Below are 12,795 nucleotides of genomic sequence, written 5' to 3' on the forward strand. Positions count from 1 at the left end.
TACTGGGTCATGAGAATAGATCACTGGCCAGAACTATGGCCAGAACATGAGAATTGAGCTGCTGCGCTGCCCTGCATCCAGTGTGCTTTCCAAATGGGCATTCAGTGCTGCTGGAGTTTTGTCACAGGTAAAAAAGTGCATCTGTCCACAGACTCCGTGGACTTGCTGACATTTATCAAAATTAATCAGTCCTGGATTAGTAGCAGTTATCAAGCTCCTGATGCCAATGTCGACTAATATTTTTTTTCTCGATCTGCAATCTCTGGCTGAGATATGCAATCTCAGCCGTCTAGGCTGCCTAGCTTTGTGGATATTGATTTAATCTGGAAGAAATTTTCTGGTGTAGGTTTTATGGGCACAATTACACCCAAGTACAATTTTTTTCCGCACCTGTCTGACAGGTGCATATCATTTAAATTTTTGATGGCAGTGTCCGTTCTTGCTTTCATCAAGAGTATCTTTACAGGGGGGCGGAGCGACCGTGGATGAGTATGGCCGCATGATCTAAGAGCTCCTGCACAGGACCAGGGAAAGCACATCTACGGAGCCGCCTAACGCCAGCAAAACATACCGACGGTTCGGCGGTGACCCCGTGAATACAGCGGCGATGTCCCGGAGACAGCGTGATCCTCCCAAGCTTAAAAAACTCACCATGTTCTTTCCTCCAGCGGCGGGTCGGACCAGCCAAAATGGCGCCCGCTCCTCTCTTCACAGGGATGCAGCCAGTGCCCTGGCAGCGGCAGCTCTACTCAGGGATTTCCAGCAAACAGCAGATGATGATCCCGACCACCACTCAGGTCAGTCCACCCCGTCCACACACAGTCCTGCTAAAAGCAAGCAGAGACGATCTACCTCACCACTAGCAGGGGATCAGGCATATGGTGGGGGATAGGAAGAAGACGTGCCTGCAATGGACACTCAGGTCCCGGATCCCATAGCAGCATTTCCTACCACAGGACAGCCTATAACAGACACAGCTCTGAAAGACATAGTGATGCTGCTGAGATCTTCCCTACAGGCTGACTTAGTCTCAGGCTTGAGAGACTGCAGGAGGAACATACACGTGGTGGAATCTTGGATTGACCATGTGGAAGAACAAATGACAGATTTTGCCACATCATTCAACACAATGGTAGATGCGCACTCATCTCAGGCCGATGATATTTCCTGGATTAAATCCAAATTGGCAGACCTTGAGGACCGGTCACGCCGAAGTAACCTAAAAATCCGCGGCATTCCAGAAACAGTTTCCTCGAATCAACTCCCGCACTTTGCAAAAGACCTGTTTCTGGCTGCTGTTCCTGGCTTTTCTCCTACGGATGTCACTATTGACCGTATACACCGCATCCCTAAACCTCCCCATTTGCCTGCAGATGTACCAAGAGATGTGCTGCTTAAAATGCACTATTATCAAGCAAAAGAAGGCATTCTTCATGCATTCAAACAGAAAGACCAACTGCCTGAACAAGCGAGGAACTTCCAAGTTTTCCCTGACTTTTCCCGCTTCACAATGCAACGCTGCAATAACCTACTGACCGTCACCAAGGCCTTGCGCAATCATAACATCCCTTACAAGTGGAAATATCCGGCAAGCCTGCTTATCACTAAAGAAGGCACCACTAAAACCTTGCACACCTTGGAAGCTGGATTAGAGCTCCTGCGTACTTGGAATATTATTCCTCCTCAACGCCCAGTGAACACGCCACCTCAAAAAGTGAACACCTCGCTGGGCTGGTCTAGACCCCCCACGGATCACCGTAACAAAACCTGAAGGCATCACCATGACTTTATCCTACTCAACGGACTTCCCTGGTCCGATGCACTGGTACACACCACCGTACCTTACCCTGTTACATGTTACAGGTTCTCCTGCTCGAATCCCTCTTCAGGAATTCTCTTTTTTACGCCCAAATGTGGGCCCCTTGGTTGCTCCCGTTGGAGCCTGTTCCGATTACCATGCAGCGTTCTTCTCTCGATATCACTGACTCACAAGACAACATATTGAACCCGTGTTTCCAATTCCCAGTGTACTTCAACCACGAACGATTCTCCTACCTTGCACAACCTCTTTGCCAGATCCGGATCTTATCGACCCACATCTCGAACTACCACTCTTGCATGGATCCAATCTCCGTACTTAAAAGATACCACCTGCTGATCCCATCTCCTTCGACCCTCTTCCCATGGGATTGAAGATTTTATCCATTAACTCCAATGGAGTCAACCACCCGGCCAAAAGGAGGACTTTATGGAAGGAAGCCATTACCCAGAAAGCTGACATCCTGGTAACTCAGGAAACGCACTTTCAGGCGGACACATCTCCTTATTGTCAGCACCGAAATTTTCCCCACATCTTCCTTGCCTCTGCACCTGTTAAGAAGAACGGTATTCTGGTGGCTGTCAGAGACTCAGTGGTGTTCACCCTTAAGTTGTCCCATCTCGATCCGGAGGGTAGATATATAATCCTGATATGTATTATTGACAATGTGCGCTTGACATTGGTATGTTTGTATGCACCTAACACTAAACAGATGCTCTTTATACACAAGCTCCTCAAGAAGGCTCTGGCGTTAAGGGAAGGTCACCTCCTCCTGTGCGGTGACTTTAACTTACCTCCAGACCCGCGGGTCGATACCACCTCGGGGCACAGCAGACGCCCGGCTGGTCTGGGTAGTCTGCTGCGCCGGGAGGAGCTATACGACGCCTGGAGATGCTTCCATGCGGAGGAGAAAGATTACACCTTTTTCTCGACCCGTCACAGATCTTATTCCCGTATTGATCTTTTTGTATTGGATTCCTGGTTGCTACACCACACAACAGAGGTCACAGTTCATGATATCTCCTGGTCGGACCATGCGGCCATTTCCATAGTACTCCATCTGGAGAAGCCTGGCTCTGGCTTCTCCACTTGGAGATGTGATAATAAATTACTCCAGTTCCAACAGTACTCTTCCATGATCCGCGACCACTTACAATCCTTCTTCCAGACCAATGATGATCCGAATGTCTCGCCCCAATTACTGTGGAACACCCACAAAGCCTTTATGAGAGGTATACTGATCCAGCTTAAAGCCAGAGACAGGAGGACGCACAAGACATCCATTGACTCCTTATTGGCAGAAATCCGCAAACTGGAAACTTCCAATAAGGCCTCTCCTACAGACGCAACATCTTCCACTCTCACCAGACTTCGTCATGATTTGCGCCTACTTCTGATCCGAGATCATGACAAAGCTTTGCGGTCCCTCAAATTGCTGTTTTACTCCCAGCACAACAAAGCTGGGAAATTCTTGGCCAATCGCCTGAAGGCGAGGAAAGCCAAGAGTAAAATACCCCACATCATCCACCCGTTTACCAAACAAAAATTATTAAAACCCCAGGACATAGCGGATGCTTTCTCAGACTACTACGGGGCACTGTATAACCTGAAAGAGGACCCCACATGCACCACTCCTTTCGACCCAGATATATTGTCTTTCCTGTCCGAGATAAAACTCCCCTCACTGTCTGAGGAACAACTTCTGACACTGAACTCACCCGTTTCCCTAGAAGAAATCACCCACACTATTGGCAAACTCCCTAATGACAAATCCCCTGGACCCGACAGATTCACAAACGAATATTTCAAACAATTCCAGGACATACTATCCCCGTTCATGCTTCGCCTATACCAGTCCATTTCCCATGAAGGCTCCTTCCCACCGGAGATGCTTAAAGCACACATAGTGGCCCTACCTAAACCAGGCAAAACCCCGGACACCCCAGCGAATTTCCGCCCGATATCCCTGTTAAATTCAGATGTAAAGATTTACGCCAAACTTATTGCAATTTGCCTCTCCACAATCCTTCCCACCTTAATAAATCCCGACCAATTGGGCTTCATGACCAATAGACAGGCGGCAGACGCCACACGTCTAGTCATCAACTTAATACACTATGCAGAACTGACGAAAACACCTTCCTTCCTCCTATCCATTGATGCCGAAAAGGCGTTTGATAGGGTCTATTGGAGATACATGCACTTGGTGCTGGAGAAGTTTGGATTCTCAGGCCTGATACTATCAGCCATTATGGCTCTATACTCTAACCCGTCCGCCCAAGTCTTTGTTTCAGGCATGATTTTCAAACCATTCTCCATCACCAACGGCACACGCCAAGGCTGCCCGCTTTCTCCAAGCATATTTAATTTGATGATGGAACCACTAGCCGAACGGATCAGATCCCATCCCCACATTTCGGGATTTCGTATTAAAGGAGTCCCCCATAAGATAACCCTTTTCGCGGATGACATCATCTTATCCGTTACCAATCCCATAGTGTCCATGCCCTTCCTACACCAACTGCTTGCGGACTTCTCTTCCGTTTCGTACTACAAGGTGAATTTCACCAAATCGCTCATTCTTAATCTGGGGGTGCAATCACACGCTAGACAACATATGGAATTACAATTTCCATATGTATGGACTGACCGGGACATTTCATATCTAGGCCTGAAGCTGACCCCTTCAATTGCGTCATTGGCAGAAGCTAACTACAAACCTCTACTGGCGGACATTCAAGCCGACCTGGCCAAAAAACCCTACCAAGACCTCTCTTGGCTAGGGAAATTGGCGGCTTTTAAAATGATGACCCTTCCCAAAATCCTTTATATATTCCGCACCCTTCTTGTCCCTATCCCGCCAACAATTCTCAAATCCCTTAATCGGGTGCTTAAACACTATATTTGGCAGGGAAAATAGCCCAGGTGCTCCTGGACCCACCTTACCAAACACAAACGGGTGGGGGGGACAGGCATGGTGCAACTACACGACTACTTTTTAGCGTCACAACTCACGCAACTGCCTTCGTGGTTCCCCGTGAACCCTGACATCCATCGGTCTCAAATAGAAGCCTCATACAGCAAAGTAGACCGCCTTTACCACTTACTACTAGCGGATAGGTGGAAGCCTCAAAATATGCCGAACTTACTAATCTCAACTAAAACATCCCTTGCTGCATGGAAGGAACTTTGTAAACACACAGATGTCAAAGAAGCCCACTATAAACCAAAACTACCCATCCGACTGCTAGACATCTTGATTCCCTGTATTTCCACCTCTAAGTGGAGAGACAGGGATGTACAATGGATTGACGACCTCTTTAAAGATAACCGACTAAAAACATTCCCCTCCCTTACCCAACAATACCAGCTGCCAAAAACGGAGCTCTATAACTACAATCGCATAACTTCGTTCCTGACCAAAAATCCACCACCTTCCATTACAATTCCATACACGGTATACCGGTTCTTCACTAATACCAACGGGTCCACCAAAGGCATCACCTTTTTTTACAATATGTTTAACGCCAAAGCCTCCTTCCTTAAAACTAATCCCATGGTTAAATGGGAAAGTGATCTCCAAAGGACTTTCTCGTCACAGCAGTGGACGCGTGCCTTCCAGCACTCCTACGGAATGTCGAAATGCACCAATCACTGGGAGCTGTCACAGAAAATCCTATCCCGCTGGTACTTTACTCCGTATAGGTTGTCCCAATTTTACAAGACACACTCCGTGCTCTGCTGGCGGGAGTGTGGTCAAGTAGGCAATCTGTACCATATCCTATGGACGTGTAAAAACCTAACCAGCTTCTGGAACCAAGTCTTTGGCCTTATCTCTTCTGTAGCGCATTCACACATTTCACCGAACCCGGCTATGGCACTCCTTACTCTAGACATTGATCTAATTCCCAGCAAGGCTAGATGGGTGGTATCACATATACTGTTGGCCGCTAGAGCCACCATCACTAGGAGATGGAAAAACACAGAAGCTCTGAATTTGTCAGAAGTCGTGGCTTCAGTGCGGATCACCTTTGAATTTGAATAATCACTGGCAATGAGATCTCAATCCTTACCAATACATAACAAACACTGGGAACCATGGACCAATTGGAATGGTAAATAACTGCATATTTCCTGTTTTGTCCTCCCTTTTTCTCTTTTGACATGTTATCCTCTATATCACTTGTTGTCTATGTAACTCCACTCATGTTATACTTTGTAACGCTGACTGCATTTCTTGTACATGCTGTTTAAAACTAATAAAAAATATTTGGAAAAAAAAAGAGTATCTTTACAGGGTTACGATGTGAAGGCACCACCTACACCCAAAGACAATTTTTTTCACCACTATTTGGGTGGTTAAATCAGGGCATATCATTTTTGACAGCAAGGCCAATTCTTGCTTTCCTCAAGAGTACCACTAAAGGGTTATGGTGTGAAGGCACCACCAACACCCAAAGCCCATTTTTTCACACCTGTTACTTCTATCCAAAGTCTGCAAAGGAGACTAGAATTAATTAAAGAAAAAACGCCTGCGCCAAAAAAAAAACGCCCAGGTGTGTTGTTGCAGGCGTTTTTTTGGGCATTTTTTGGGGGTCTTTGGAGGCAGGCATAACATCTGAACTTCTGTATAGGGGTATATATACACACACACTTATATGTATTTATACACATACACATATATAGGTGTGATAGCAGAGAAGCCATATGGGTGTTAATTATTTCATTAGCGCAAGCATAGGTTTCTGCTACTTTCACACCTATATATGTGTATGTGTATATATACATACATGTGTGTGTGTATATATATACCCCTACACAGAAGTACAGATGTTATGCCTGCCTCCAAAGATGCCCAAAAAATGCCCAAAAAAACGCCAGCTACAAAAACGCCCAGGTGTGTTTTTGCAGCAGGCGTTTTTTTTTGGGCATTTTTTTGGGGGTCTTTGGAGGCAGGCAAAACATCTGAAATTCTTTATAGGGGTATATATACACACACACTTATATGTATTTATACACATACACACATATAGGTGTGATAGCAGAGAAGCCATATGGGTGTTAAATATTTCATTAGCGCAAGCATAGGTTTCTGCTATTTTCACACCTATATGTGTGTATGTGTATATATACATACATGTGTGTGTGTATATATACCCCTACACAGAAGTTCAGATGTCATGCCTGACTCCAAACATGTCCTCAAAAAAGCCCTATAAACGCCTGCAGCAAAAAAGCAGGGTGACAGGGGCAAAGCCACTATCCGGTTCTATAAGTGTTCTAAGAGAAACAATCTTTTCTCTATAGCGGTCACCCTGACATGGAAGGGTTTTGTCACCCTGCCATAGCAGTCAGAGTCAGTTAACCCTACACTACACTACGGTCCCCTTACACTTAACACTTTCCCTACAGAAACTAGATTATTAAATCTAACTATAGTGGAAAATAGTACCCTAACTACACTAGATATCCCTTTCCTCACACTAATAATTGCTAAATGACACTTTGAAGCAGAAGTAACAGAACTGCTTCCACTCTCTTCCACAACCCTGTATTAAAATGGTAGAGATTTGGCGGGGCTATCTTATATACTGGGGGGCGCTTTTAACTAATGATTGGCCTCTGGACCCCCTAGTCACTCCAATCACATTCCTAGCATTCTCTTGCCCCCTCAATTGGCTTTTACTGATGGTTCTGGTCCAATCACGGGCTTTTAAAGCCCAGTTCTTGTCCCATTGCATTTTGGTCGGTTCTGGTTGCCGAATTCCGAACTTTTTCAGCAAAAAGTTCGGAATTCGGCCGAACCTCGAACAGTCAATGTTCGGGTCGAACCGATGGTCGACCCGAACCGTTCGATCATCCCTACTAAGCAGGAACACAGATTTCGGTCTTCTCCCTTTCAAAACATCCCCCATACTGTAATAAAGCACTCCCTAGGAGCACATTTAACCCTTTGATCGCCCCTGATGGTAATCTCTTCCCTGTCAGTGTTATTAGTACAGTGACAGTGAATTTTTTTAGCGCTGATTACTGTATTGGTGTCACTAGTCCCCAAAAAGTGTTACTTAGTGTAAAATGTGTCCGCCACAATGTCACAGTCCTGCTAAAATTTGCTGATCACGGCCAATACTAGTGAAAACAATAAAAAAATTCCATAAATATATCCCGCTATAACTTTTGCACAAACGAATCAATATACACTTATTGGAATTTTTGTTACCAAAAACATGTAGCAGAATACATATTGGCATAAATTGATGAATAAATTCGATTTTTTACATTTTTTTTATTGGGTTTGTTCTATAGCATAAAGTAAAAAATATTGTTTTTTTTTTAAATTGTTGGTCTTTTTTTGTTTATAGCGCAAAAAAATAAAAACAGCAGAGGTGATTAAATACCACTAAAAGAAAGCTCTATTTGTGGAAAAAAGGACATCAATTTTATTTGGGTACAGCGTTGCATAACTGCGCAGTTGTCAGTTAAAGTAACACAGTGCCGAATCGCAAAAAATGGCCTGGTCATGAAGGGTGGTAAACCTTCCAGGGCGGAAGAGGTTAATAATACGCATCAACTTCAAAAAGAATTACAATCCATTCAATACCAGACACCCTATATTATAAGAAAGAAAGGTTTATGAGGCACATTTTATCTTCTGAATGATTTGCAACCAATCCATACCATGTCTGATTAACTCATGAATTCACGCTATGTTGGTTGTTAGACTGTAGAATAGGTCATAGGAAAATATGATTGCATTGATAAATTTGGCTTGGAATCATCCCTGATGCCCATTTTAGATGTACTAACTCTATTAGAATTGGACTTACTGTAAATGAATTGGACGCTGCACTAAAATTAAGACCAGGTGAACTTGTAAATACTTTTAATCCTATTTGTTCTGCTGTTGCGTATTGCCTGTTTTTTTTTTTTTTTTGTAATATCTTTTCTATAAATATGAATCTTGCACCATTTTTCTTTTGTTTTATTAAAACAATGCTTTAAAATTGTTCAGTGGATTATCTAATTCCTCTAACCAAAAGTAAGAAATTCTTGTATCTTGAAGAAAAATATAATGTTTTAAACCCTCTTTCATCCCAGTCTGCCATGGCAGTGGATGTCACAGACATTTCTTAAATCATAATGATCAGAATTGCTATGATCATCATTGTGAACAGTACACATTTCAATTAAAACCTTGTGGTGGCAACTTCTGGTTGTGTGGGTAAAGGGTTAACTGCAGAGTGATGATCACTCTCAATCTGCTGGCATCTAGATAGTGACCTATGAGCTGGATAATCTCTGTGCAGGGTGAGGCTGAGAATGTTATTGTAACATTGGGGTTATTTACTAAAGCTAAAGAGGGCAAGATTAGTCACAATTCTGCAGAGAAACCGATCAGCTTCTAACCTCTTGTTTATTAAGCTTTAGCAATGAAACCTTGAAGCTGATTGGTTTTTCTGCAGAATTGTGACTAATTTTGCCCTCTCTAGCTCTACTAAATAAACCCCATTATGTGCAGCGCAAAATACGCTCTATGTGAAACATGTTCACATTCTTTGGTTTTATTCATTTTTATAAAATATCATCAAGGAAAATTTTCTTCTGAGGCAGATAAACAAATGTGTTAAAACATGAGTATAATTAACTTCATAACATTTTTACCCATCACACCATGTTAACTCCTAGACAAATCATTATGCTGATCTATTCCATGCAGTAACAACTCTACCAAATATTTTGTCTTCTTTAGGTGAGATGGAAGAACTAGAAACTTTGTGGCTGACTGGCATCTGTCATAATGAAAAGAATGAAGTGATGAGCAGTCAGCTTGATATTGATAACATGGCAGGTGTTTTCTACATGCTGGCAGCAGCCATGGCTTTGAGTCTGATTACCTTTGTCTGGGAGCATCTATTTTACTGGAAACTAAGATACTGCTTTACTGGTGTTTGTACAGGAAAACCAGGACTACTGTTTTCCATAAGTAGGGTAAGTATGACCATAGAAAAAATCAGGTTACTGTGGAATTCTACTTTACAGTTTGAACTACCACATAAATAATATTTTTACTTTTTTAATTTCTGATTTAGCTCCCACCTAAACACATTTTTTTTTTGCTTTTTTTTCGGAGTACTTTATATCTCCCAATGTATTTTTTCAGTGGTTCAACTGGCATAAACCATAGTTGGATATGGGAAGGTCACCATCTGAATTTCTGAAGGGAAAGTGGGGAAACCATTTTCTTTTATTTAAGTGGAAATCTTTGTACATATGAGCATAACATTCTTTAAAAGGCTGTTCTACTAGTGATATTTTATTTATAGGTTGAGCCTAGTAGACTAAGTCAGTCCATGTCTTCTTATAGGTTTTAAGCAATACAACTATGAGCAGTTTGTGTTATGATTCCTGACACATTCCAAGGCTTCTCTGGAGTTCTGGGTGTTCCCACCCACGTTTACCTGTCCAAGTAGCGATCCCCTGATTTAAATTCAAGGATTCCTGGTGGCTAATTTCTCAAGTCGGCTCAAAGTCCAAAACTATAATCCACCCTTAAACACATCAGGCAACAAGTTCCTTCCTGTTTCAGCCACCGATTTTGTTATATACAGTACTCCTACTCAATTTATTATGGCCGAGATGGTTATTTGATCCTGTTTTTTTCTGTTACAATTTTCTTAGTTTCATGGTTCTGGAACAATGTATGTATTCCCCAAAAACATCAACAAAAATAGTTAGGAACAGTGGTTGATGGCCTTCACTCTGTCACAGATTGTCCCCACCTAGGGTGGCAGGGTAGATTTGGTCATTGACTTCGACCTAATGCTTAATTTGCAGAATAGATATAATCTAATAAGGGTTTATATAATAGGAATATTTTTGAAGTTTGTATCTCCCTCCTATCTTTCCGCCACCCCTTACTACTTTTTTTTATATACTGAATTTTGTTTTCATTGTTTGCTCTAACTTCTCCATTGTGCATTGCATGTTACTGATTACGATACCTGATGCCAGATGTTCTCACCAATACAATTTACAAGAGATGCAATAAACTATGAGCTGGTTTAACTCTTCAGCTTCAACTAAAAACTTTTCTAAAATATTTCTTAAGTCTAGGTAGATTGACCATTTTTACACATAAATAGTAGACGTGCATGCTTTGTATACAGCATCCAAATATTTCACAAAATAAATTATAGTGTGGTATCAAATATACACAATGATTACTATACAGAATGTAACTTGAGAGAAATACATGACACAGATTATTATCTAACAGGTAAAAACCGACATTATTCAACAGTGGACATAGTTGAATACACTTATTTAGAGGAACAAAAACAAAACCTTCAAAGATCATTCAAACAAAATAATTTCCAATTTACAGAAGTTTATAGTTTTTGTAATATCTTTATATAAGCCCCTTACTGGGTTTTCCTTGGTTGGAATGAGAAGTTTAAAGAGGATTATAACACTGAGTGAAACACATGGAGCTACTCGTAACGAGAAGTGTGCGTGTTTTACACTGCTGTTGAAGGGAATAAACTATATTAAGCCACATGCCCAACAAGTGGTGGTACATTACTTGGGAGGAAATCCCTGGCAACTCTTGTCCCTATAGGGTATTGACAGGTGGTTGTGGGGGTCTGTGGAGGAGGCTTATTGGAAAATGGAAGACCCTTTGGCCCCCTAAACACTGCAACACCATGTAAATGAGTAAGAGTACCCCTACTCTTTGAAAAAAATCCTTTATATAAAAGTAAAAATCCCCAAAAAGTTATATTAGGCAATTCCATAATCCATTACATCACCTAGAGATAGTGATCTATGTCAACCATGATGAACAACACCCACCGACTTGTTGAACTTAAAAACCCGCTGACCCATGGACATGTCCATTCCCATCACTCACTCACTCAGAATAACAGCTTCTGGCCCCCTCCGCTAAATGTAAACAAAAGAGTAGGGTCTACTTCTGGTTTTAAATGCCTTAAATATGTTATTAACTTTGTAATTACAATAACTATTCTATATTCTGAGTTTTTTTTTATTTTTTTATTCTGGACAATACCCAGTGGTTTTATGTATGAATATTCACTTTATGAATTGTTTTCCAGGCTTTGTGTCATGCATTTGTAATTTATCACAACAGACAAAGAAATTTATTAAGGGAGAAATCATGCGTACTGTAGCATTTTCCATTGAAAATATTAAGTTAGCTTTTTATCTTTAAATTACTAAACTAAATACACCAGCATCAAGACTTGGTTGTGATAAAGAGTTTTTTTTCTTTATGATCAATGAATATAATGTATAATAACATTATCCAAACATCACCATTGCATTACTGACCCTATAGGTTGGCAATTTTTCTCTCACCCTAACCCTTTTCTGCTGTTGGTTAACTATATTAATTTTTCTAGAGAGAGAAATACAAAAATTGCCCAGAACACTTTTCAAATAGTCAGCACAAAAATACTAACTAAACAGTTTCAAAGTCTCATATTAAAAAACAAATTGTTTATCTTTTTTTGTTGCATATACTTGCAAATACATGTGAAATCTCACTGCCATGTCAAGGCATCCTTCAAAGTATGATTCCTATATATAGTAATGCATACATTGAGAGCAGGCCTACCTGGTGGCAGACCATTTTACCATAAATATGTTGAAAAACACCAGAAAGATAACAATGATCAAGGCAGCTAATAATAATTGCAACCTTTAAGATTCAGAACCAGTCATTCAGCCATTTCCAGCTAGTCAACACAAAAAAAAGTTTCAACATCTCAGGTAAAAAAGCAAAATTTTCTGTTGCAAATATATGTAATGCCACACAACCTCACCTAGGTACCTCTGCAAAGTATGATCCCAAAGCTAAAACTGAGTTCCCAACTATGAGACATATTTTTAAATGCATAAACTGAGAGCAGGTTTTTAGTGGTAGCCATTTTTCTTTAAATGTACAGCAGCACTCC

At 41.5% G+C, this 12,795-nt stretch overlaps 1 protein-coding gene across 1 annotated transcript in view; it reads left to right on the forward strand.

Annotated features, from left to right (window-relative positions):
* The window catches only part of LOC309557698 (glutamate receptor ionotropic, NMDA 2A-like), a gene marked incomplete at its 5' end in the record, with an annotated part of 88,727 nt that overhangs the window by 59,839 nt on the left and 16,093 nt on the right, over positions 1-12,795 (forward strand). Inside the window, one exon of the mRNA XM_082260479.1 lies at positions 9,570-9,808. Coding sequence (XP_082116605.1) covers positions 9,570-9,808 — 239 coding nt within the window. The remainder of the gene's footprint in view (positions 1-9,569; positions 9,809-12,795) is intronic.

The sequence above is a fragment of the Pelophylax lessonae genome (genome assembly GCF_965119305.1).
Source record: "Pelophylax lessonae genome assembly, chromosome: 6".
Classification (NCBI taxonomy): domain Eukaryota; kingdom Metazoa; phylum Chordata; class Amphibia; order Anura; family Ranidae; genus Pelophylax; species Pelophylax lessonae.